Here is a 27,955-nt window from a genome sequence, read left to right on the forward strand (position 1 = left end):
CTTTCACTTAACCATGAGAGGTAAGGTCAAAATTACAACACACATTTACAACTAATGCATAAATTTATTTCCAACAAAATTTACATATCTAACAATATATAATAAAATAAATATTAATAAGTAACAATGAAAGGGTTTAAAAACACATACAACATCAGCGGACGGTGAACTATCACATGTCTGGCATGATGACATAAAGTAGGAGCATTTTACGTGCATGTACATAATAACACAATAAAAAATGAATTCTCGCTAGTCCTTACAATGTACAGGTTCTTTTTATGGAAGATGAAATTACACTTGATCGATATACAGACGATGAGACACTAAGTTTATAACATACATGTATGTATGGGTGAGTACTCAGAAAACTACATGTAACACATAAACAGCTTCATTATAATCCTGTGTCCATGTGAATCAGTCTCCTTGTCTGTACTCCATATAGTGAAATGTTCATTTGATGACGGTGGTCCTCTTGTGATGATGACGATGATGTTACACAGCAGTGGAATTGGACGGCTGGCTGTCGGAGGCAGCCATGTTGAAAGCACCAGGGAAAGTCGTGAGTTCGTGTCAGCGATACAGGGGAGATAATCGGCGGGGGCTGTTCCTGGCCAACTTGTCCAGTTTGTCATTCTGTGAAAATGTGAAAACAAAAAAAATTCAAAACTCAACCCAGTTCAAGCATGCTTTGTCTCAGCATTCACTTCTATCTGAAAGTCTTTGAACCAATGGATGAAGAGGTACATTTATATAGAATGAGAAATCTTTCTTTTCTATAAAGATTTTTAAAATTAGATAGCCAAACAGTTTACAATTTATCTATTTTTATGAATTACCGGTACATGTATTACTGTTTGAAATATATTTGACATTTGTTGACTATAAATGGCAACGTGTGGCAACAGTGAACAGAAACAACTTTACATGGGCCAATGTGAAATCAGACATGGTTATGGTGATTGCACTGAAATGGTATCCGAGTTGAATTCTGTCAGACAATAAACATTGGATTTTGTTGACAATCAATAACATTAATGTGTGACAATAACTAAACACGCCCAAAGTGAGCTCAGAAATTGTAATGGTGATTGTTTCAGTGTGTATGGTGTCTGAGAACTCTCTCTGTGAGGCAGTGGTCATTAAGGGGTGGTAACTGAGTACACGGGTACCTGACAGCGACATCTACAGGGACAGGCACTGGCGTACTTCCTGTACTGTTTGACTTGTCTTGGAGAGTCCTAGTATCCAGGAACATGTTATTTATGACATATCATATTGGCGAACTTCACCCATTTAGAGTATTATCTATGTCAGGCACATTTTACAGCGAATTACAGAATACCAGTAGAGTTTTCAATAGCTTGCTAGATTGATCAATAGGGTATTCAATTTGGTCAGCAAGGTATCACATTAGGTTTAAATCTAGGTCATGTGATTACTCAGGTATGACAGCAATAGAGTGAGTTAATCTGGTTAACATTTGCACGGTTTGTGCCTTTTTGTTTCTCTCTGTTATCCTACATTACTGCTATAAAAGTCTGAACTAATTAAGCAGTCAGCACAAAAAAAAAACTATTAGTGCTGCAAGATGCACCAGGAATCAGGGAACCAAAATTTTTAATGATTGTTTGCAGGGAAAAATACCTCCTTTTTAAAGTTATGCTATTCTCTTTTATTTGTTTCTTCAGAACTGCCTTTTGAATTACATTTTTTGAAAAACAAAATTCAAATTACTCCAAGCAGAATTGATGCTCTATAGAGTCCAGTGCTGTCAAGGTGGACATTCTTTTTAAAAGTCTATGAATAGAATAGCTAACAATAGGAGAGAGTGTTCTGTGTAAAATGAATGGGTTGAGTGCAAAATAACAATCTACACTTGAGTAACCACAGGACCTAGATTTAAACCTGATGTGATACCTTGCTGACCAAATTGAATACCCTATTGAGCAATCCAACAAGCTATTGAAAACTCTACCGGTATTCTGTAATTCGCTGTAAAAAGGAATTGGTAGGAAGACTAGCATTTCTCAAATTAAGGGAGATGAAGGTTTTAGCTCATAACAAGACTAGTATGTTATCTATAAATGGGTACTGGGATAGATAATAGGAATGGTTTACTGTGGAATCATTAAATTTCGTGGGTGCCAATTTTCGTAGATTGCTTAAATTTTACAGGTTCGTGTATTCTCTTAAACCCACAAAGGATATATGACTTTATTACCCTAATTTATTAATTCGTGGAGGATGTTAATTCGTGGATGCGAGGTACCCACGAATTCAAGAAAATTGAGCCACCATGAAATCTAATGACCCCACAGTATATTTTGGTCTTTGCTCACTTACATAAACAGGGTAGTCGTGTAGAACCATCCCACCTGATCGACCAAACCCATGCTCCGCTTCATTCAACCGTAAACTCATGTCGGCTCTTTCCTTGCCCCATGTTCTGGAATTCTCTGCCAGCTGAAATCCAATCAAAGGTGATTTTATGAATTTTTTTAGCCAAACCATCACCCCAACTATAATTCTTTCCTGGATATTTTCAATATTATATCCAAAGGTTTTGTTTCCCAATGACAAATGTTTGCTAGATGATCAGTAAAAAACATTTTTTTAACCTAATTGCCTTGCTTAACGATTCATTAACTTGATCTATACCTGTCAAACCCATGTAACACATTGCTATGACAACTGACCTGTCTCTCTAGGGACTGGATCCTGGCCTCAGCCTTCTCCAGAGCTTGGTACAGCTCCAGTTTGTCTGTCTCCGAGTCTGAGGATCCTTTATTATTGAATCTCAACTGGTCCTGTAACAACAATTTTTATATAAGTACAGCTCTCTATTGCCACCTAACTTGCTCTACATTTTATGTACATTGTATTTTTATCAGTTCTACATTATATCTGGGGTAGTCCTATGTTATATCTGTGGGGATACTATGTTGAATCTGTAGTACTGAATTATATCTTTGGCAGTACTATGTTGTATCTGCAGTATGTGGGGTTCTATGTTGTATACCAGTGTATAGTGCTACATTATATCTGTGACAGTAATATGTTGTATCCTTGAGGATGCTATGTTGTATTTGTAGGAGCACATTATATCTGTGGCAGTACTATGTCGTATCTGTGGGGGTACTATGTTGTATTTGTAGGGGTACTATGTTGTATCTGTAGTACATGTATTTCATTATTTCTGTGGCAGTACTGTGTACTATTTCATATCTGTGGCTGTACTATGTTACCAGGAATATCTGTGTTTGTACTATGTTTTATCTGTAGTATTACATACCCGTAAGTCATCAGCCTGCTGTCGCAGTCTCTTGTTCTCCTCCAGCAGAGCTTCATTGGCCTCCTGAGCTGCATCTGTAAAATAACAAAATATTCAATAAGTAAAATTCTACAAGTCAATGACAACATATTTTTTAATGTTTTAGTCTCTGAACTCAATCTTAAGAAGATTTAATGTAAGATTCTCTACTCTTATTTTTGATGACAGAATTCTAATTCCTATTTCAACTACGGTACAAATTTCTTAGTACTTAGTAAACATTTTTTGGGCTGGCAAGATGGTACATGTACTGAGACATAAATGATAAGTTGTTCTGGTTGCAATTGTCACTGACCATTGGACTTCTTTTAATTAACACTGAAATTAAGTGATTCCAAGTTTGAGTGGACACTAACCATTGGACTTCTTTTAATTAACTTTAAAACATAAACTGGTAGGTCTGTCTGACCCTGACTGTCTGATTGTTTTACTGGATATTGACTGTTGGACTTCTCATCATTAACACTATTACATTAAATGATTCTGTTCCGGTTTTGACAGAACACAAACTGTTGGACTTCTGTTAACAAATACTACACGACATTAAACAGTAAGTCTCTCTGACCCCGACTCTCACACTAATTGTTGGACTACTCTTAATTAACACTACAACATTAAATGATAAGTCTGTTCAGAGTTTGACTGGACACTGACCGTTGGACTTTTTTATAATAAACACTACATGACATTAAACAATACGTCCCCCCGACCCTCACACTTACCATTGGACTTTTTATACGTCCCCTAGACCCTGACTCTCACACTGACCGTTGGACTTTTTATACGTCCCCCTGACCCTGACTCTCACACTGACCGTTGGACTTTTTATACGTCCCCCTCTCCCTGACTCTCTCACTGACCGTTGGACTTTTTATACGTCCCCCTGACCCAGACCCTCACACTGACCGTTGGACTTTTTATACGTCCCCCTGACCCAGACCCTCACACTGACCGTTGGACTTTTTATACGTCCCCCTGACCCTGACACTCTCACTGACCGTTGGACTTTTTATACGTCCCCCTGACCCAGACCCTCACACTGACCGTTGGACTTTTTATACGTCCCCCTGACCCAGACCCTCACACTGACCGTTGGACTTTTTATACGTCCCCCTGACCCAGACCCTCACACTGACTGTTGGACTTTTTATACGTCCCCCTGACCCAGACCCTCACACTGACCGTTGGACTTTTTATACGTCCCCCTGACCCAGACCCTCACACTGACCGTTTGACTTTTTATACGTCCCCCTGACCCAGACCCTCACACTGACCGTTTGACTTTTTATACGTCCCCCTGGCCCAGACCCTCACACTGACCGTTGGACTTTTTATATGTCCCCCTGACCCTGACTCTCTCACTGACCGGTGGACTTTTTATACGTCCCCCTGACCCAGACCCTCACACTGACCGTTGGACTTTTTATACGTCCCCCTGACCCAGACCCTCACACTGACCGTTGGACTTTTTATACGTCCCCCTGACCCAGACCCTCACACTGACCGTTGGACTTTTTATACGTCTCCCTGACCCTGACTCTCTCACTGACCGTTGGACTTTTTATACGTCCCCCTGACCCAGACCCTCACACTGACCGTTGGACTTTTTATACGTCCCCCTGACCCAGACCCTCACACTGACCGTTGGAATTTTTATACGTCCCCCTGACCCAGACCCTCACACTGACCGTTGGACTTTTTATACGTCCCCCTGACCCTGACTCTCTCACTGACCGTTGGACTTTTTATACGTCCCCCTGACCCAGACCCTCACACTGACCGTTGGACTTTTTATATGTTCCCCTGACCCTGACCCTCACACTGACCGTTGGACTTTTTGCTCCGGTCACGGTGCTGCTTCTCCAGGATCCTCTCCATCTTCTCTATCACCTTCTCCTGCTTCTTCAGCGCCTCCTCCACGGTCCGCGTCTTCTTTAACTTCTCCTGAAGCTTGGTGATGACCTCCGTCTGCTGCTTGTAGCTCTGGGCGATCTTAATGTACTTCTTCTCCTGGTCATTTTTCTGTTTATCACAAAATATTGTTCCATTAGATAGTTTAAAAAAAAAAAGATTTCCACTCAAATTCAGTGGAACTTTTAAAAATTAATGTTTTTTTTCTGTCTGTCTCAAACAATTGTCATTATACCCTTAAAAATAAAAAAGATTTCCATTCAAATTTGATTGGTTTTTTTAATTAATACATGTATTCTTATATAAATGCAGTCCAGAAAATGTTGAGATAAAGTCAAAGGTTTTGTTTGTTTGTTTTTTATTTTTACAGCATTCAAAAATGCTAGTACTGTAATACACTTCTATAGATATGTAAAGTGAAATGATTTGAACAAACTAATTTAAAAATATATTTTTGTGAAATAAGTAAGCGAAAAAGCTGTGAGCGACCCAATAAATACCTTGATCAGTTCATTCTGCAGTTTTTGCACTTTATCTTTGTAAATCTGCATGTCACCTGAGTTTGTCTGCAGAGTTTGTTTGAGTGCAGCTGTAAAAGCAAAAAGTGCACATACCCTATTACCCAAAACTCACTATGAGTGTCTAGAAGCGGCCCATATAGAGCGAGCTTACTTTGATGATTTCATTCTGTAGACTTTGAACTCTATCTTTGTAGCTTTTTAGACTATTACTGTTTACAACTATGGTTTGTTTCAAGATTGCTGAAAGTAGTTTTAACATCAATGATCAAACACAAAAGCATAGAATTTTTTTTTAAAAAATCATCAGGTATTAATTTCCTGAAATTCCTACAGAATTGATATTGCTTTTCTTATACATGTACTTTCAATTATTTTTGCTATTCAATCTACGATAGTACTGATTCTGGATCAATTTTTTCATGATATTTTAGCAAAAATTTAGTTGATTTATTCTTTAACCAGCAAATTGTTTATCATCAAACACTTTTCTAACAAAGACATAGTTGAAGTAATTTTACAGAGTAGTACTGGAGTAGCACTATTTACCGTATCTGGACATGACTTCTGGCTTAGTGAGGTTATCCAGCTCCGAGGACTCTATCATCAGTTTACTGGCGTCATTATAATTTGCCAAATCTCGCCGGAGCTGACTGTTGTTGGCCTCGAGCTCTCGGATCTGTTGTCGGAGAGCCAGGATATCCTGACCCATTTTATGGACGGCGGAGCGGTAGTTCTCCAGCTCCTTCATCTGATGGTCAAGGACATTCATTGAAGTCTGGTCAAGGTCATTGGGGTGTTTACTGAAACATCAAATATTTATGAATTATAACTTTGTAATAAAAACCATGACAATTTCTAACATGTTTTTATATTCTGAGAAGAAAGTTTACTTTCCATTGATTTTTCTCCATCTGACACATTATGCAGGTTGAATAACTTGGTTAAGTTTATAATATTACCAATGAACCAGTACATGTATTGGTGCAAAAAACACCAAAAATTCTGTAATACATGCCAACATTCCCATCCTCTTGTAATAAGCTACCCTCACTATGATATTAACAACATAAAAGATCATATGATGGTATACTAGTCCCCCTACTTTGGTACTAAACAACATCACATTTTATGATAGCAGACAGTCTCTTTCTCCCTTTTCTCTGACACTAAACCACATAAAATGAGCCCCACCTGGTTGAGGGTCCCCCGGGCATCATGGAGGTGCTTGGCATCTGGGTGGCGGCCGGGGGTCTCTGCTGGGGCCGGGGACCAGATTTGTTGTCTGGGTCCACAAAGATGTACTGATAGTCTGGGAGGATGGACTCCATGGCTTCATAGGGAGGCAGGTCCCCATCCTTGATGGGCTGAAAGCAAAACCAACAGTTCCATACTGAAAGCAAAACTAACAGTTCCATACTGAAAGCATGCAAAACCTACAGTTCAATACTGCTCTTCTCTTGTTTCTTTTTAATTTTATTATTTATTCACTCATAAAAGAATTCCATATTATTTCTTTAAAAAATATTGTAGTTCTTCCTTCTTGTTCTAAATCATTATGGTAAATAATACATGGATTGTTAAAAAATTATTAAATATTATTTCATTAGTGCATCAAGATTCTCTCAAACTTCAACAAAAGTTTCAAACATCATGCTTTTGTAATCAAATTATCAAAGGTTTTCTAAGTTGGTTCCCACAAGATATATAAAAGGTCTTTTGAAATGCCCAACATTTAAATAGATCAGCCATCTTGTGTACAGGAAAAAATGTTGATGTATTTTTATAACAACCAACAAAATTAAATCCTGAAATAGTCCTACCTCCGATGAGTAAGGTCTATAATACATTGTAGCCATCTTGTCAGATTTCTCTGTTCTATCTCATAAAATCACAGAATTGTTGTATATTCCCAATCACTAATTATAACAATGTCCTATATCTCCCTAACATTTTTGTAGTTTATGACACACATTTGGCAAAGAGAGAATTAAATCCTCTTGGCATGATCAGGCTGTGGGGAGATCCTATGGACTTGTACCCTCTCAGGTCACTGGGGCTTCCCAAGGGAGAACAGTTCATAGAGAGACTCTGGGTCCCTACAGTTGCACTAGATTACTCTGTGGGTCTTTTCTTAAGGAAGTTCTAATGTCAGTTTACGAAATTGATAGTCTGGAAATTTAAAGAATTTTGACAGGGCTCAATCAGATATTTTTTAATCTCTTTGTTTACTCATGGCCTCCTGGTAACCAAGGCAGGTATAAACAGGATCAACAGGTGACCAGATTTCTACACCTGGCTGAGCATTTAAAGTTACCTGAACTTAAAAAGAAAGTATGATACACAGTAGAAAATCAATACAACCAATCAAAGAAGAAAACGCAGAGAAGGAGTGGGTTTATTACCTGGCTCTACACATGCAACAGGTCATTTACAGCAATGGCCTACCTGAGAATGACTGTGAAGTCTGGTGTTTGATGTTTATTAGAAAACTTCACTCAGCATGCAACCAAAACCTTTACTGTATTTAGAATATTTATTTGGTAACATAAATACAGAGGATTTTAAGGAGAAAATCAGCAACACAACTAAAGGGGAATAACTCTGGAACAAAAAAAGCAAAGCAGGGATTGAAACAACATTTTGGTTAATTATTGTTATAATTAGGGTTAATTAAACTTGTTCATTACCTGCAAACCTGACAATGAATAGACTTGGAACAAACAATTAGGCTACAACACAATACAACAAAGATTTGAAACAATGACGAAATAAAAAAGCACATAAAGTATAAGAGTCTCTATGAGAGAGAGAGAGAGAGAGAGAGAGAGAGACGTACCAAGTTTGTCAAAAATGAAGTTTTTTTTCATTTATCTTTTTTTTTTTTTTTACATATGCATCAGATCACATGTAATATTTATTGATCCATTATTTAACAAGAGGCCCAGGGGCCACATCGCTCACCTGAGCAACAATTGCCTTAATTCTGATCAAATTAGCATAATTATCTTGACAACTGAGTACAGTAGATCTTGCTAAAAAAAATTGAAAATCTGCCAATTTTTATCCACCTCTTATTTTTTGGTAAATACCAAGCCCCTTTTGTTGTTGTACCTGTAAGAAGATTTTTCTGTATTCCTATATACCCCCCCCCCCCCCCATTTTGTGGCCCCACTATTCTCTAGGGAATCATGGTTTCATCAAACTTAAATCTACCTTAAATCTCATAACCTGTGCTTTCACACTAAGTATTGAGTTTTGGACCGAAAACTTTCCCAGAATATTTTTAAAGATTTTCTCTATATATTCCTATGTAAAAATTCAAACCGCCATCACGGTCCCGCCCTACCACTAGGGACTGTGATTTTGCAAACTTGAATTTACACTACCCGAGGATGCCTCTACACAAGTTTAAGCTTTTCTGGCCAAATAGTCTTTAAAAAGAAGATTTTGAAAGATTTTCTCTATATATTCCTAAGTAAAAATTCATCCCCTATTGTGGCCTCACCCTACCCCTGGACTGTTATTTAAACAAACTTGAATCTATATGATCTGGGGATGCCTCCACTCAAATTTGGCCTTTACTGGCCTAATAGTTTTGAGAAGAAGACTTTTAAAGATTTTCTCTATATATAAAAATGTATCCCCCATTGTGGCCCCGCCCTACCCCCAGGGACCATGATTTAAACAAACTTGAATCTACATTATCTGGGGATGCTTCCATTTTAATTTGAGCTTTTTTGGCCTAATAGTTTTTGAGAAAAAGATTTTTAAAGATTTTCTCTATATATTCCTATGTAAAACTTGATCCCCCAATTGTGGCCCCACCCTACCCCCGGGGACCATGATTTGAACAAACTTAAATCTACACTATCTGAGGATGCTTCCACTCAAAGTTGAGCTTTCCTGGCCTAATAGTTTTTGAGAAGAAGATTTTTAAAGATTTTCTCTATATATTCCTATATAAAACTTGATCCCCCAATTGTGGCCCCACCCTACCACCGGGGACCATGATTTGAACAAACTTGAATCTACACTTCCTGAGCATGCTTCCATTTTAATTTGAGCTTTTCTGGCCTGATAGTTTTTGAGAAGAAGATTTTTAAAGATTTTCTCTATATATTCCTATGTAAAACTTGATCCCCCTCTTGTGGCCCCTCCCTATCCCTGGGGACCATGATTTGAACAAACTTGAATCTGCACTACCTGATGATGCCTCCACACAAGTTTAAGCTTTTCCGGCTGAATAGTTTTTGAGAAGAAGATTTTTGAAAAATACCAACAAATTTTCAATAATTCTCAATTATCTCCCCTTTAAAAAGGGCGTGGCCCTTCATTTGAACAAACTTGAATCCCCTTTACCTAGTGGTGCTTTGTGCCAAATTTGGTTGAAATCTGCCCAGTGGTTCTTGAGAAGAAGATGAAAATGTGAAAAGTTTACAACAACAACGACGACAGACAACGGACAAATTGTGATCAGAAAAGCTCACTTGAGCCTTTGGCTCAGGTGAGTTAAAAATGAGACAGTCCATGTAAGCACAGTTTGAAATAAAAGACACCACAGTGATACCAAACATAAACCACAGAAAAAGTCATAGACAGGAGATGTATCTTATATCCAGACAGACAAGTTTGTTAATGTGAGGTTCCAGAGGCCTGTAGATGACCTTTGACTTACCAGATGTATTGGCAGACTATCTGATGACAACAAACATTGATCAAGTCATTTAACAATATCATAACAGGTAATTCTATTCTACAATGTGACATTGTGCAATAAAGCAAAAAAACAGAAAATGAAATTAATCGTGTTCTATGATTTTAATTGTGCAAATTAAACTACATCACTAAAAAGTTATTTGTTTTTATCCCTAAACCGTTGACAAATAAAACATAAACATAACTTTATATCTGAACTGGGAAATTTTAAAACGGTGTGCTATAATTTCTAAATATTAAAAGTGGCTTGTCAGGGTTTTGAATAAAGTATAATGTACAGGTGTACTTACGGACATAGGCTTCTTGTATACTTTCTGCAGATAGAAGCCGGGTTGTACAGGGGGAGACTCCGCTCTCTCTGACGACAGGGAATCCCAGGATGGGGGCTCCTCGGCAAAATTGACCTTGAGAACTTCTGGGGATTTCTGGTTGCTATTGTCATCTCCGGTACGAAAGTACCCTCCACTTGGTTCAGGAAACAAATCCAGGGCAGGCAGCATCTCAAGGTTCTCTGCCTTCACCATTGCATCTGGTGCCTGTTAGAGCCAACATACACAGCTCCTATAAATCCGTACTTCCAAATAATTCCTTTCACCCCTTCCTCTCTCTCTTCCCTTCTCTCCTAATTGCTCTCTAACCCATCTTTTTTCCTTTCAGATCTCTCTCTCTCTCTCCCCCCCCTCTCTCTCTCTCTCTCTCTCTCTCTCTCTCTCTCTCTCTCTCTCTCTCTCTCTCTCTCTCTCTCTCTCTCACACACACACACAAAGTACATGTTTAGCAGTAATACCAGTATGCAGAATCTTACATTGGTTGTAATGAGCTCTCTCTCTCTCTCTCTCTCTCTCTCTCTCTCTCTCTCTCTCCCTCTCTCTCTCTCAGTACATGTTTAGAAGTAATACCAGTATACAGAATCTTACATTAGTTGTAATGAGCTTCAGGATCAGTCCCACGGTGGGTTGTTTCCCCTCTATGGTCACAATGTCTGTGCCCTGTTATAGGAAAAAAGTAACTTAATGTAAGAGCAAAAATAATCGTAGATTTTAAATCCATGTCCGATTTCTCCAATGCTGTAGCTACAAAATAAGTATGATATATCAGTTCATGCAGACACAATTGCTAATTGTTTTCCCTCAGACTGAAATGTCACATTTTCATTGGATTAAACATGGCACGTGATTGCCTCATATATCTCTATGTAGGTTCTGTGAGGATTAATATTAGGCAATATGGCCGTCATTGGCCGCCTCACCTACTCATCTCGATATTTCATATTATTTAACACAGAAATCGTGTTCAGTAAGTCATTAAAATATTTAGAATAGTGGCCCTTTGGAATTATTTTTAAATTAGAGTAGTTGCCCTTTTAATATTGACGTCACATTGTTGTGTCTGGAGCAGAACAAAATGGCAGCGTCTAAATTTGCTCAAATCTCTGCAGAGGTTTAAAATTGAATAGCAAGAAAACATTGTAAGTAATATGGGTGAAGCAAAGATTTTTAAAGTGTATTTGAAAGGTGGTATTGATAATTTTGAAGAGTTTAAATGAGTTTAATTGGACGAGATGTAAGGCATCTTGTACATTGCTTTACGTAGATCACCGGTATTTGTGAATGAATATGTCGCTTGATAGTCCTCGGGAAACATAAACACTTATAAGGTTAGTTACTGACTCACTACGGAAATATATTGGGTTGATCAATCTCATAGACGGCTCGGCTTCGCCTCGCCATCTATGAGATTGATCAACCCAATATATTTCCGTAGTGAGTCAGTAACTAACCTAATAAGTAATAATATATGCATTGAATTTAAAACTGTAACTAAATTGTACTAAATTATCAGATAAATTATGTGTTTTGTATATAAATGATTCAAATATTGGAAATTTTATTATTGAAGTGGATAACTGAAAGTCAGTTTGAATAGGATTATAAAATATGTAGAGAGACAGTTTTTATAGGGATGACATTCCACACCATTTCCAAACAGATACTGATACAAAGGTTGTATTAATACAAGCATAATTAAATGAACAGCTATATACTGATTCCAAACTTCATTAGATACAAGTTTGCATAGGTAAATACATATATATCTATTGTTTACATCAAAAGACCTGATTTAAACTTAAACATTTTGTCCTGTTTCCTTTATCATTATGATAAACAAGGAGATTATGGAAACATGGTATTATTCATTAATAAAGAATACAATGTATTTGCATGCTCAAGCTTTGATTAATTGAAACAGCCAGATAATATTATTTAGAACAGGAAAGACATAAGGCATTGACATCTTATAATAATATTATTTCAAAGAGAAAATTCAATGAATCAATTATTGAATTTTCATATTTTACCGTAATATACACTTTATTAAGATATTAACAATGAAAGAACTACAGGGGCAATCAGCTCTAATCTAAGGGAATGAATGAGAAATAAGTTGTCTGATTACTCCAGACCTACACTGGACAATTTTCTGGTAAATATATTTATAAGACATTTATGCATATCTGTGTTCACTACTTACTCTGGGGTAGTCCTTAAAAACCTTCAATAAAAATGCACAATATTTAACATTCACACATTTGAATGTTTTCGGAGCGTATGTCTTCAAGGGCTATAGCTGCAGATCTGTAGCTCTCTGGTTGAAAAAATTCGGATAGACAAACCAGAGAGCTACAGTTCCAAGCGTTGTAAAAACCTCCGATTTACGCCGCTGTTTTTGTGTCGCTCGCTTCGGGAATTATATCTGCGACTTTAAAAGCATTCAACCGCCTAAAAAATTGGATTTATTAATTAAACATATAGTTTACCCTAACTCTGCTAACTTTGTTTTCCTTTCAATGGTTCACAACGGCCATCCTTCGCCTTGGAATGTCATCGTTTTAAAAAACTCGCCTTATGACAACCATGTTTACCTAGTAGCGAGATCTCGGGTGCGTCGATTTACCCAAATGGACCCAAATGCATGCAACATTGTTATATATATGTGTGTATGAGATGCTATGGAATGCCCCAGGTCTCAATACAAGGGATGCATATTTAAAGAAATGTTTATTCAATGATACGGTAAAGCCTCATAAACATCTTTCATTTCGAAAAAGATTTTTAAACATAATTCATACACGACTGAGACACAACTGTATTTCAAATTCCGACTTATTCCGCTGTAACTTAATAGCCAGTCCAAACTGTTCATGTGGCTTATTAGAAGATGCATATCACCTGTTTTTATGTCTGTGAAAAGTATACATTCAAGAGCTCGGAATCCTTTAATCAATAAGCTATTGACATTACGTTATGTACACATTATAGACGCACATTTACTGTTATGGGGGATGATTCTTTGACAAATACACAAAACACTGAAATTTTCAAGACGGTACAAATTTATCTGAATGTGGTCGCTTCTAAAAAATGTTTGAATTTATAAATGTGATATTATATATGTGCAGATTGTTTATTCATATATATTTATATGTATTCATATATAACGTTGTTACTCGCAATATTTATAAAATATCATTATTAAAAGAAGACTATCTAGGTTATTCAGAACTTGTGTCTAATCCATTGGATTTAATCAATAAAATATGTTCAATTCATTTCAATTCACATTCATACTACTATACATGTAACTTGAATACGTTGTCCATAAATTTTAGAAACATATACTCGTTATAAAACGTCTAAAACGAACAATTTAATTTCATATCTCTACTTGTCTAATAGTATACCATTTCAGTATAACACAGTCTTGTCTAATGAATAATATTTTTTTTTTAACAGTATGGTACCAAATTTTTGGAAAGATATTATGGGTATGCCTGAAATGAACCTTTTTGTGTTTTCGGCATATTAAATTAGGCACCCATTACAGACAAAATACATGTACAACATGCGCGGATCCAGAAAATTTTTCCAGGGGGGGTCCGAAGGATAATTGTGTTTGCCAGGGGGGGTCCGAGGCATATTTTCGCGATAATTTTACTATGTAAATTTAATAAATTTTCATTTTCCAGGGGGGGTCGGGACCCCCCCTCTAGATCCGCGCATGTACATGTTATACCAATATAGATTACAAAGCAATCAGCATTCTACCAAACAAACTACACGTGTATCTAAAATCAATCGCTATATATATATATATATGATCTTTCATTTTTTTCTCCTTTTCATTAAAACAAGGAATTCATATAATTTAACTCATATGCTTAAAAATAATATTGCAACAATAGAATGATTTGTATCAAATTAAATGATTCAAATAAAAAATACATTGTCCCGTTTCTGCAAGATATGGAACTAGTATTTCATAACTTTATCTACTCCATCAATTTAACAGACTACGATTCCTTTTATCTTGAATTTAAATTTTTGTGAAAATTAACAAATCTGTCATATAGTTTTTTTTTTTTCTTTTTAATGTTGGTTTTACATGTTTTACATGTTTTACATATGGCTTCCATAATCATATTAGTTTTTACTTGGCGTTAAATAAACAAATTCTGATTGGATGACATAATTAGGATGCGCGAGTTGACAATTAAATAATTAGCAGTTTTGTGTTGTTATAACAATTTTGACAGGTCGTTTTTAGTTTTTGAATAAGACCCACTATGTCATTGGTCAGTTGTAAAATTTGGGGATGGGCATATTATTAGGTGGCCAGCTATAAAAAGATACCATTTTACCATTTAGTACTACTGGTTTTCGCGTCTTTAATACACACGCGCCTGTGTTTAACGTTGTTTAATAGGTAATAAACTTATTTTTATTTTTCATTTTAATTTTCAGATTTCCAGTATTGTTCGAGAAACGCAATTGCATTGCTGTTTGGTGTCAGATTTGACATTTTGGTAAAAGTAAAATAATTTAACTTTTGTAATTATTTGATTTTAATTTTTTTAAATCCAATTCAGCAATCAATTGCACAGGTATAGTATAACATGTACGGATACCTAACGGTGACAACCCAAGTACATGTCTTTATTTATTTTCACATGTATATACACCTCCTTTCATATCTGTGTCTGAGTCCCTTCGGGGGCTTCTGGGAGGAGATAATGCGGGACATTGGGGGAGACTGCAATATAACTGTATATGTTATATGAAGTCTTCACCCATTGCACGTCCTAACTCCCAGCCAGGTATTACAAAGAAAGGTTGACGGAAATGAAGAAACAATGCTAGGGTGAAAATACATATGCTCTTTTATGAAATGTATATAGTTCTTATTGTCTGGCATACTTTCTATTCCGCTCGACGGAAATGAAGAAACAATGCTAGGGTGAAAATTCATTGGCTTTTTTTGTAATGAAATGTACCTGGTATATAGTTCTTATTGTCTGGCATACTTTCTATTCTGCTCGACGGAAATGAAGAAACAATGCTAGGGTGAAAATTCATTGGCTTTTTTTGTAATGAAATGTACCTGGTATATAGTTCTTATTGTCTGGCATACTTTCTATTCTGCTCGACGGAAATGAAGAAACAATGCTAGGGTGAAAATTCATTGGCTTTTTTTGTAATGAAATGTATATAGTTCTTATTGTCTGGCATACTTTCTATTCCGCTCGATGGAAATGAAGAAACAATGCTAGGGTGAAAATTCATTAGCTTTTTTTGTAATGAAATGTATGCTACAATACAACTTACTTGTGCTTATATAACATTTATTGTCGTTTCTAAACTTTAAATCATTTGGTACATATAATCATTTGGTTATGATATACCGGTAAGAAATATGATGATATGAGGGAATATATGGAATTGAAGATGTTCATTGTTTCTAATCAGCTAAGCTTAGTGATTTATAAAAACTGAAATTTCAAACAACCACTACTTACAATTTCTTTATATTTTAACCAAGGGCAATTATTTATTAATTCTTTTTCTTTTCTTACTTTTACAATTTTTATTCATTTCATTTTTCTTTTTTTCTTTTTGGTTACAATTTTTCTTTTTTTTTTAAATTAAAATTGGCAATTTCATAAAATTAACTTTGTTTGTTTTTTTTTAAAATAATTTTCATTCATTTTATTTTTCTTTCCTTATTTCTTTTACCAGTATTCATCTGGCATACTCCTCATCCTGCACGACAGCTAAAGCTAAAGGAAGAATGTTGCTCTGGCAAAATTAATTTTAGAAAATTATCAATATTAAAAAAAATAAGGACCCTGTTGTAGAACCACGTCCACGTCGTAGGGTCTGGACACTAAATGTGACGAAGAGTTCTACAAAAGTGATTTAATTACTAAATCAAATATCTAAATGCAGGATAAAAAAAAATGATTTAGAGAAAAAACTTATTATGGTATATTTAACACAAAATTATGAAATATTGCTTATTCATATATAATGATAGTATAACAATTTTTGAATTTATTTACATATAATTTAATTAAAATTCAATAATAAAGTTAGAATCCATGTTAGAATCCATGTATTTGTAATATACATATTTATTTATATGTAGTTAACTAACATAATAAATATTGGCATTAATTTTACATTGGATTTTTTATTGCTTGTATTAATAATGAGTAAGTTGATATATTACTTGTTACTAGCAATAAAAAAAATCATACCAACAAACACTACAACCTAATTAATTAATATTTAAAAAAAATATTTAAAAATCATTTAAATCACAGCTACAAGTTTGGTTTAAATATATTATTTATTTTGTGGTTATTGTTAGCTTTAAAAACACATAATTTAAGTCAAATATAATACTTGATGTTGATAAATTTTTTTTATTATTTACATTTTTTTCTGTTACTGTTTTTTACTTTTTAATTTAAATATACTTTTAAAAATACATTTTTTCTACTTGAAAATTAATTAGTTTTATATTTTTTTACTACTTTTTTTAATTTTATCAAAACACAATCTGTACAAGCATTAACGTATTGTTTACAAAGGCGTAGTCTTGCTAGAGTTATCGGTCCTTGTCATGACCCCCCGATTACACCCAAATTTAGACAAAATCTTTGTTTATTTTTAAAAACTGACACATTCAAACATTAGGAATGATAAAATTCCGTACTTACTTTAATTCATTAAGTTTAAAAACAATTCAAACAACAAACCTACTGTGTAAATCCACGGGAAGTCTTCGTTTACAATGGCGTAGTTTCGCTAGAGTTATCGTTCCTTGGCATGTAAACGGCCAATTTAACCATAAATATAGACCAAAATCATCGTTTGTTTTGAAAAACTGACACATTTGAACTTTTGACATCGATAGAAAGCCATATCCATTGCTTTGGTGGTTTTATTACCGGTGGGACTTACGTGGGACTTACGTGGGACTTGTTTTCTCCGTGGGACTTGTTTTAGTATCACCCGTCATAAGGCGAGTTTTTTAAAACGATGACATTCCAAGGCGAAGGATGGCCGTTGTGAACCATTGAAAGGAAAACAAAGTTAGCAGAGTTAGGGTAAACTATATGTTTAATTAATAAATCCAATTTTTTAGGCGGTTGAATGCTTTTAAAGTCGGATATAATTCCCGAAGCGAGCGACACAAAAACGGCGGCGTAAATCGGAGGTTTTTACAACGCTTGGAACTGTAGCTCTCTGGTTTGTCTATCCGAATTTTTTCAACCAGAGAGCTACAGATCTGCAGCTACAAGGGCTATAGCTCTTGAATTCATAACTTTACATAATTTCCATTTTACTAACACAGGAAAAACCAAGAAATATTTAAGAAAAAAACTGAAAGTCATAAATCAGCAAATGTAGCAAATAAGTACACATGCATTCATTCTGAAACTAATAAATCCTTATCAAAACCAGATAAATTCTTTTCCATCATAAGCCAAATAATGATATTGTGTTATTGTGTCTTGGTCTAACATTAACACAATTTGACTTGTTTGGGAAAGTTCACATTGACACAATAGTTTACCTGTATAAAGCAGTTATCTACCCTAATTAACACAGACACTCTAATAAGGTGTCTTCTCTCAGTCACTTACACTATTTTACTTGTACAGGTAAGTTTACACAGACTCTCTATTTTACATGTACAGGTAATCTCAAACAGACACATTAGAACCGTTTTAGCAAGGGCTTGGACTTTGGGCAGATCATGACAAACTCCAATTTGAGGAGGACGGGGTCTACTCACTGTTAACCATCCAGTCATTGGCTACTAGATATGAATATATTGAGCGCAATGAGATTCGCGCGACTTCACCCAGAGATGTATATTTCACGGATTCAGCATCAATTTCACACAGAAGAGCAGATCTTTCCGGTTTTGACAGTCTATTAATATTAATGAGCTTCTCTTCGGGAATTAGAAGAAAGCAGGTCAAAATTGACAGCTTGTTTTGATGAGCAACTAGATAGTAACATCCCACAGAAAGTCCAAGCTCTTGTTAAAATGGTTCGATCTTACATGTACAGGAAAGTTCACACAAACACTTGATATTTTACATGTACAGGTAAGTTTACACAGACACACTATTCTACCTGTATAGGTAAGTTGTCCACTCTTAGGCCTTTGTAAGCACTCTCTTTGATAAGTTCTGTGTACAAATCTTTATCCAACTGTAAAGCAGAAAACCCCATTGGACTCTTCATTTTCCAGAACTGATCTGTCATTGCTGAAAATTATTATTAAGTAAAGCAGCATGAACCAGTACATGTAAAACCAAGTATATATCTTATAATTTTCAAGTTGGTGATTCATTAATCCAGACACTTCATCAATATGGATGGATTAGATAGGAACAAAGATTTACGGATTAGCCTGGCTCTACTGTACAGAAATCTTTACATTAAAGGCTGTAAGAGAGGTGACCTTGATCCCACTGACCTTGATCTTGGTGGTAGTATTCAATGACCAGAGCTGCTGATGGGGTGAAGAGCGTGGCCTTGTCTCTCTCGTCACAGAACAGGTAGGGGTGGTTCCACTCCGGCTGTACATCAGGTCTCCCGGGCAGGCTTATCTACATCACACATACAACACATTTATTCTACAGGTATTCCAGATATTAAATCATCGACTATTTTGTGCATAAATTTTTATAAATGGATGACTATCTACTAGTGCTATTTGGGAGAAGTTGATACAGTGTTAGCTTTAGCTGCACAGGTTTGTCCAAGATTAAACAGTCTAAGTGTACGAATACTTGATTATCACCTGAGGATATCCATGTTTGGTGCCGGGAGGGACGCTGAAGGAAGCAGGGTGGGGGGACGGAAAAGAGACACTGGTCATTGTGACTCCAGCAGCCCTGGGGTGGGAGACCAAGTAGTTACTCCTGTAAATAGGATTAAAGCAATGTAATGTACATAACCAAACTAATCTGGTACATCAATACAAGAAATCTGTCAGCATGCCTTACTTGTAGTTATAGAAGTCGGGGACGATCCTGGCAACAGCTATAAGGGGGCCCATGGAAGTCTGTAGTGGTTTCTGTACAGCTCGCAGTAAAACCTGTCAAAATACAAGAAACGGTGTTAAGTATCACTGTGAACTTCTAAAGGAATGCTACCCTGAAGTCCTCATATCCCTGTTGTTACCTCCAGTCCCAGGTATTGAGGCGAGGAAGCATCTTTAGGCAGCTGGGGCAACTTCCTTGTTATTGTGGCAAATACACGAACTCCATTGGGAACGCCCTTCTTAGGCTGCAATATAAAACAATCCAATTCACTGGAGACATGTTATACCAGCAAGGATTCTGGTCCTGGATCTAAAATCAGGACTTCTACTCTATGGTCTGAGACAGATCTACTTGCCTTGACCAGCTCTAGGTGGTACTGGTGGAATGGTTGTAGTGAGTTGATCGGTATCTGGTAGTCCACCAGCTCCTGTTTGGAGGGGCCATCAGCCACAGAAACCACTAAAACTGAAAATATTATAACATAAATATAGTCAAAATAAATATAGCCACTATTCACAGACATTACCAAGACTTTTTACAACCAAATATAGCTAGGTCAACATCATCTTTGCAGGGACCATCGGCCACAGACACCACCAAGACTGGATAAATGTACTTGCATCAAAGTAATATCATTTTTGGAGAGGCTGGGCCATCAACCATGACTGAAGTAACAAAGCCTCTTGTAACAATGTTAGGTCAATATCATGCAAATAATAATGTAATATATGTTTCATGACTGAGTAGAAAATCAGACAAACAAACGGACCAGTTACAGTACATACACTAAGATAAAATTGTTTAGAAGTTATGTCAACCAGTAAATAAATCTACAATTACTAGAAAGTCAGTATCATATCTAAATTTAATGTATACTTGTGTAAGAAAATTTTGACACTAGAATATGCCAGGTACCCCACAGAAACCAAAAAAGGACAATAGATGGAGAGTCTGTACCCCACAGAAACCACAGGAGCAGGACAATAGCCTGGATCGAGAGTCTGTACCCCACAGAAACCACAGGAGCAGGACAATAGATGGAGAGTCTGTACCCCATAGAAACCACAGGAGCAGGACGGACAATAGTCTGGATGGAGAGTCTGTACCCCACAGAAACCACAAGAGGAGAGAAATAGTCTGGATGGAGAGTCTGTACCCCACACAAACCACAGGAGATGAACAAAAGTCTGGATGGAGAGTCTGTACCCCACACAAACCACAGGAGATGAACAAAAGTCTGGATGGAGAGTCTGTACCCCACAGAAACCACAGGAGGAGAGAAATAGTCTGGATGGAGAGTCTGTACCCCACACAAACCACAGGAGATGAACAAAAGTCTGGATGGAGAGTCTGTACCCAACACAAACCACAGGAGATGAACAAAAGTCTGGATGGAGAGTCTGTACCCCACAGAAACCACAGGAGCAGAACAATAGTCTGGATTGAGAGTGTGTCTTCCTTTTTAGAACCACGGTAATGGTGTTATTGGTGTACAGTAAGAAATGAGATGATTATTTGTGATTCAATTACTTTACTCCTTCACTTAATGTGTTTGAATAAAGAGATTGACTGCCTTAAATATTTCATTTTCATAAAGTTTGAATAAACATTAATTCATGACATAATGCATATATCCCTAGATTAGTGCATGGAATCCATAAGTTTTGGTATTTGTGCATGATTTAAATGTCCAGCAGTCAATATCAATACCTACATACACTTTTCTGATGACATGAAGATAAGATTAGGAGACAAAACAAACAAAGGGATTCCAATTCTTTGACTGTTGTGTCATTTTCAACTTAGAGATACCAGTATGCTGACCCTCAGGAAGTCTACCACATAATGTGTATCTCTCATCGGCTTCACAGTAAATATCAAGGTACCTGTTGGAAAAATTGACTTTTTCACCTAAAGAGAGGAAGGAAGCTTGTACAAATGGAGATTTCTCCCTTAGAAAATTTGTGTTCATTTGTTTGTTTTTAATTTGAAAAATCTGTTTAAATACTTACAAATAAACAATTTCCCAACATTTATAAATTCTGTAAAACTGTAAATCAACTTCTATTTTTTTGTGCAAGAATATTTCACCATTAAGTTCAAGTGAATCTGGTAGTACATTTATTGAATATTTCTTGCTATCAACAAGTCTATATATTTATGTCATATGGTTTACAATTTTGTGTTGTTGTTAGACGTTATATCAATAGTCAGGTGCAAATTCTAGTTGTGGTAATAAGAGTTATCATACAATACATACACTCGTCACCGGCCTTTGAGGCGTCCATGGAGGTAGAGATCATCTCCTCCCAAGATGGGGAGCTGGTCGGCCTCAGGGACGTGTGGGTCACCGACCCTTTCTGGTTGGTGTCAGATTTCTTCTTCCTGAATGGACAAACATTTTTATAAAAGATGAAGAACCATGCAGAAAAAGGATTTCTAATGATTTGTGACAGAATATGGAAAATTTGTAATAATTTTAATGTAAATGAAATAATACATGAGCAAATTATTCATATACTGCATTGAGCTGTATAAATGTGAAATTAAAAGCCTAAAAATTGTTACAGATTTCTTACTGATGAAACAAATGGATTTTGTAACATTTAGCAAAGCCTGTTTATATACATGTTAACCCTCTCCATAATATTGTTTCTAATTCTAAACATTTGATGACAACAAAACTTACACAATGACATAAGCCTGTGGAGTGGTCCCCGAGTCGGTGTTGGGGAGGCTGGACGCTCCGTGGAGGATCACATCCACCTGCTCCGTCCCTCCCCCAGACACGTGTCGGTAGGTCGACTGGACAGCGTATGTGTGTCTGTCCTTGTCCATCAGGGGATCTTCCTTCACCTATTTATAGACATCACATGATATTTGATCAACTGTTCATTTATTAGCTGTAGATAATTTATCAACTCTTTACAAAATAAAGACCATGATGCTTCTTTCATATGGGCTTACTTTAAAGCTGCTTGGTCCGATTTTTTTTTGTTATTACAGTATTAAATTTGTTTCCATACAAACCATTTATCTTAGAAAGTTACGGACTTTCTCCTATTTACACGAGCAGAATCAGTCTCCTTTCAAAGTTAGTAATATTCAAAGTAAATAAAAATAATTTCTTTTTGGGCAAACGAAAAAACAAACCAAAGTGCATCACGGGAACTCTTAGAAAAGGAAACCGTTTGGTTTCGTCCCCCGAATGATTGGGGTTATTCAACCCGCATGCTATAAATCGATTGTAAAGAAAGCAAACTTCAGAAATATTAGCGAACAAAACGTACACATGTTTATTGTAATTTGTCTGATTATTTCGACCTTTATTTAATGCGATGTCAAAGTCGTAATACAACCATACCCGTCTCGTCGTCAGGGGTGAAATTTAACATGAGGCGAAATAACGCGGTACCCTTTTAAGTCGTTTGTTTGTTAGCAAATTTTGTACATATTTTTCTTCATTGAAATTTGGCTTAATTGACTAGAAAAAACCACTGCAATGTCTATTATTATACATATACGAAGCATAACCATCGTTTAAAATCGTGCATAAAATTTGATATAAAATCGGACCAAGCAGCTTTAAAAAAATGAATTGACGGTGATTGTAACCAAACGATATTGGCACTTACTAATTTTCCATCAGACAGTGGAGGGAAGGATGGAGAGGAAGGGAGCATAATGGAGATGTTATCTCCACCCCAAGAGCTGGTGGGTGAGGGGGGTGGTTTAGGTCTTGGTGCTGGTCTGCTGGAGGGTGGAGGACTGGGTTGGGGGGTGGGGGTTGGTTTCTTTATTGTTTTCTTTGGTGGTGTCTTCAGTGGTGACTTTGGTTTGGGAACAACCACCTCTCTTAGCGCATATATACTGCGAATTCTCCCACAATGCATCTGTACACTGTCTGTGCTCACTGTCCTGAGGAGAGACAGGACATCTGTGTAATTGTAGAAATCTTCCCCCGGCTCGACGTCGGCCTTTATCCTGGGGGCGTTGGGCCTGGGATAAATGGCAAACTTCCCCTCCCCCACTTTCCTCCCCATACCCCCATCACTGGGCAGACTGAAGGCCTCGACCAACAGGTAAACATCATGGTTCTTGTCATTCTTACAAAATCCTACAAATACAGTTGTTCACAATGCATCCATAAGTTTTGATAACCTATAAATCTATGTCTTCATACCTTTTTTTTCTTTACTGTTAAAAATCATAATGTAACGGATAAATATAATAATATCAAACACATAGAAACTCTAGGACAGGAATCTTTGCCAAGGACTTACCGATAGGGAGCCTAAAGCTGAACCGTTTGTCCTGGAATCTGGACAACACCGCTGACTCTGGCTGTGTCACTACGTCAGTCTCAGCCTCGTTCTCATTTCTGTACGTGGTCTCCATCCCGTGTTTGACCTGAATTCCTGTAAAGTCGCTAGTGTGGAGACTGTGAATTGAAAGTCGCAGAAAGTATCGCCCCTCGTGATTAAACTGGGCATCCTGAATGTCTACATCAAACTCCAAAGCTTTGTCATCTACTTTCGGCAGATGTGAACTCATCGACTCCATTTTGCTTCTTTCTATTATACACTTATAAATGAAACAACAAATGACAAATTTATCTTTATGAAAATATGACAGTTTAAGATAAGGTCAGGTATGTAAAACAGGTATCAGGTAGGAAAAAATATTTAAACCATAAATAAATCGCTATAGATATAAATGATTACTTTGATGTAAGGCCCTCTCTTGAATGACCATGAGGAGTCAAATGAATAAACATTTACCTGTACATATATATACACATTAATATTCCAAACACATCCAAATTTTTTGTAAATCCAATTTCAATATTCCAGAAATCACTATGCACTCAGTGGTGAATAGATTCCTAGCCCTGTACATCACCCCCTTAATATTGTTCCCTTTAATCATTCAATAAATGCTTTCTTTACATCACCCTGTGATTTGCTGAACAACAAAAGAAATGCACACACAATCTCTCAAGCATTCTTGTCGTCAAATTTCTATATTAAAGCCATATTGATATCTTTAAACTGCCCAAATAACAATTACACTACCGTGTGTCTCGTAAATAATAACATAGATCAATATCGGAGACTAGGGGTACCTGATTTCTGTGTAGATAGGTAGAACTTTATCTTGGTAGAATTTTTCAATCCATGTATCTTCAAAATCCTGGATGAAAAGAACAAAATAATTTGAATGTTGAATTAACATGACTGTGTGAAGTTTTGAAATAAAGTATGACAAAATTTTCTGGATTTAGAGTACCGGGTACATCATAATTAGTGAAAAAAAATTAAGTATAAATATTACTAATGATAAAGCTGTAATTGAAGTAACTTCTCGATCAGTACATCACCTTATTGATTGAAGATTTTTCACCCCCTTTCACTAGTTAAACAAAATTTCCATCAATTTTTAATTCACTATTGAGAATTTCTTTGCTGGAAAGCTACCAGACATTTGAATTCAATGATTTGCATATCACTGATTTTTACTGTGCTAAAAACCCAAATGTATTGTATAAAGTAAAATCTGAACTCAATGAAGTATGGACATTTTCATCGTGTGTCAATCGCTTTGTAAATTTAGTGTATAAAAGATCTATTGAAAGATATATAATGGTATCCTATCATGCATTCAAATTGAAAAGTTTAAATCTTTTGACTTGTGAAAAATCAGGCAATGTACGGTAAACATCTATAAACATTTGTAGAACAACTGACAGTGGGAAGTTCTCTATATTGAGAAGCGCTAGCAGTGCCATTTAAAAACTACGGATGAAAGCATTGCCCTCTGCTCACAGAATCATGGCCGATATTAAAGGTAATCATACCTGTACATTCAGGTAGAAGTACAGGTGAAGATTTGTAATAACACCTACCTGTAGATTTAAAAGGATTAACTTGGAAACAGCAACTGTTTTCATCAGCAATAAGATTTAAATAAATCAGAAAAATAACAATTACAGAATTATAGACACCCACCACTAAGCTGAAATGGGCACGCTACAATGACACTATTCTCCTCTTTCCTGATTATTTGGTCTAAAATATTCATGTCTCTCTATTTTATTATGATTTTACTATATTGCTGCATACTATACATAAATATTTCTCATTCAGATTTGAACATATTTAAGGGTCCTCTACTTTTTTGGAAAAGTTCTGCTTACAAGCCAGAACTTTTTAATTATTTCAAGATATAGGGAAGTATATAAAAACACATGTTCAACTTAAAAATTACAGAAAAAAATTCTATTTTGGAGGAAAAAAAATCTTTTAAAATTTTACTCCTTTAGTAGTTGGGGCTATATGGACCATGGACATTGGCATGGGTAGCTAAGTGGTAGAGCTCCTGACTAGAGTTGCATGGGTCCCAGTTTGATTTCTGGTACAGCCAATTTATATGCTCATTCCTTCTTTCCTTCTACAGATGGTTCCGTAGCCTTCCTTGTTCAGGTGTGACGGTTGTATAAAAAAAAGAAATTTAAAAAAATGTGACGGTCAGATTAGTTCGAATACCGCCGCTCAGGTAGCTCAGATGGTAGAGCACCTGACTAGAGATTCAGGGGGCCTGGGTTCGAATCCCGGTCTGGTCCACCATTATTTCTCCCATCCTGTTACATTTTGTGCTGTGACCAACCCCTGGAACTGACAGGTGAACTCCTGCCAGGGGAAGAGCCTGGGGTGATCTTCGAAGGCAAAGATCATTGAAGGGGGGAGGAATGTGACGGTCTGACCGGTTTGAATACTGGCGCCAGATAGCTCAGTTGGTAGAGCACCTGACTAGAGATTCAGGGGGCCCGGGTTCAAATCCCGGTCTGGTCCGTCATTATTCCTCCCTTCCCGTTACACAGGCAATAAAATTATGACAAGGCCAGGTGAACTTGTGTTGTGTCTTCGGGGTTGAAGACTATTTATAAGGAGGGAGGAATGTAGTAGTTTGGGCTACATGGATCGTGGATAGCTGCCTGGGTAGCTCAGTGGTAAAGCTCCTGACTAGAGTTGCATAAGTCCCCAGTTCAAATTCTGGTCCAGTCATGTTTTCAATGTATTTATATGCTCATTCCCCCTTTCCTACTACACCGCTATTGTCCCTGCAGCATTCAAACGCAACATCTGGGGTCACTCTAGAGCAAATCTACACCCAATCGCGGTACAGATATATAGACACAAACGTTCGGCGATACATAGCCTAATGCGTTCAAATTGTCATGTTGTGACGTAGAAGTCACGGGGTGTCGAGAATCATTAAACCAGTGATATTTCAATCAAGCCTTTATCATATGACGTAATATGATATTGTGCAAATGATTCGGTGGAGACAATAAGTAAAAGAAATTGACATATTTACCATGATTGTTTTTTTTCATCCTCTCATGTGTGTCCATATGACTCATCGGGGGAACATGACACATATCACGTGACTATCATTGCAATGATGCTTTGATGTGCTAACTCTATTATGACGTCATAATTGATAATTGATTTGATTGTATATTGCTATGATGTCATTTATTCATTATGACGTCATACAGAATTAAATAGATCTTTTTCCCGTACTAAACAGCTCTAAAGTATATGACCTGGTGGAAATTTAACATTTTTAATATTAGAAATGTAAATGTACAAAATCATAAGCAGCTAAATATTCTGAAAATGCTCTAAATAATGCATTACTTTTTTATGGTTCCAAACAGAATTTGTCACAAAAGGTCATTCATGTAATTCAAGAATAAGGGGTAGGGGTGATTCCTATTGTAGTATCTCTCTTTTAGAATGTCGAGACAGTTGCCATGAAAATTGTATTAGTTATAAAGCACATGCTAAGGTTAATATATGAAATTTTAAAAAAAATCATTAACAATTTTTTTTTTGTTCAAATTAAGAATCAAAACCTTCAAAATTTGAAGAACTGATTTTAGCAATATATTGATAAAATTATGACATTGCTATGTAGATAAGCCAATGTTGTAAACAATTTTTAAATTTGTTTTCGTTCTTAAAATTAATGAATATCATTTGCAAATAAATTCCATCA

At 36.3% G+C, this 27,955-nt stretch overlaps 1 protein-coding gene across 6 annotated transcripts; it reads right to left on the bottom strand.

The window, feature by feature from the left end:
• Nucleotides 1–44: 44 nt before the first annotated feature.
• LOC105343353 (coiled-coil domain-containing protein 33) lies at nucleotides 45–25,910 on the bottom strand. Of its 6 annotated transcripts, none has more exons than XM_066067545.1 (24): nucleotides 25,797–25,910; nucleotides 25,017–25,084; nucleotides 24,175–24,475; nucleotides 23,527–24,008; nucleotides 22,581–22,747; nucleotides 22,152–22,276; nucleotides 20,247–20,356; nucleotides 20,031–20,135; nucleotides 19,853–19,944; nucleotides 19,648–19,768; nucleotides 19,321–19,453; nucleotides 18,975–19,108; nucleotides 13,018–13,038; nucleotides 11,403–11,474; nucleotides 10,776–11,021; nucleotides 8,457–8,498; nucleotides 6,961–7,133; nucleotides 6,316–6,569; nucleotides 5,749–5,837; nucleotides 5,164–5,359; nucleotides 3,299–3,372; nucleotides 2,703–2,813; nucleotides 2,350–2,469; nucleotides 45–639 (listed from the first exon to the last, which is right to left on the bottom strand). In XM_066067545.1, exons 3-24 carry the CDS (start codon nucleotides 24,452–24,454, stop codon nucleotides 577–579), a joined length of 3,210 nt encoding a protein of 1,069 aa, XP_065923617.1. In that variant the 5' UTR covers nucleotides 24,455–24,475; nucleotides 25,017–25,084; nucleotides 25,797–25,910; the 3' UTR covers nucleotides 45–576. The 6 variants fall into 6 exon arrangements, with proteins under 6 accessions (XP_065923617.1, XP_065923618.1, XP_011448976.3 ...); XM_066067546.1 differs by lacking the exons at nucleotides 5,749–5,837; nucleotides 25,797–25,910 and adding exons at nucleotides 5,921–6,009; nucleotides 25,272–25,422; XM_011450674.4 differs by lacking the exon at nucleotides 25,797–25,910 and adding an exon at nucleotides 25,272–25,421.
• Between the last annotated feature and the right edge of the window lie 2,045 nt (nucleotides 25,911–27,955).

Source organism: Magallana gigas, chromosome 7 (genome assembly GCF_963853765.1).
Source record: "Magallana gigas chromosome 7, xbMagGiga1.1, whole genome shotgun sequence".
Taxonomy (NCBI): Eukaryota; Metazoa; Mollusca; class Bivalvia; order Ostreida; family Ostreidae; genus Magallana; species Magallana gigas.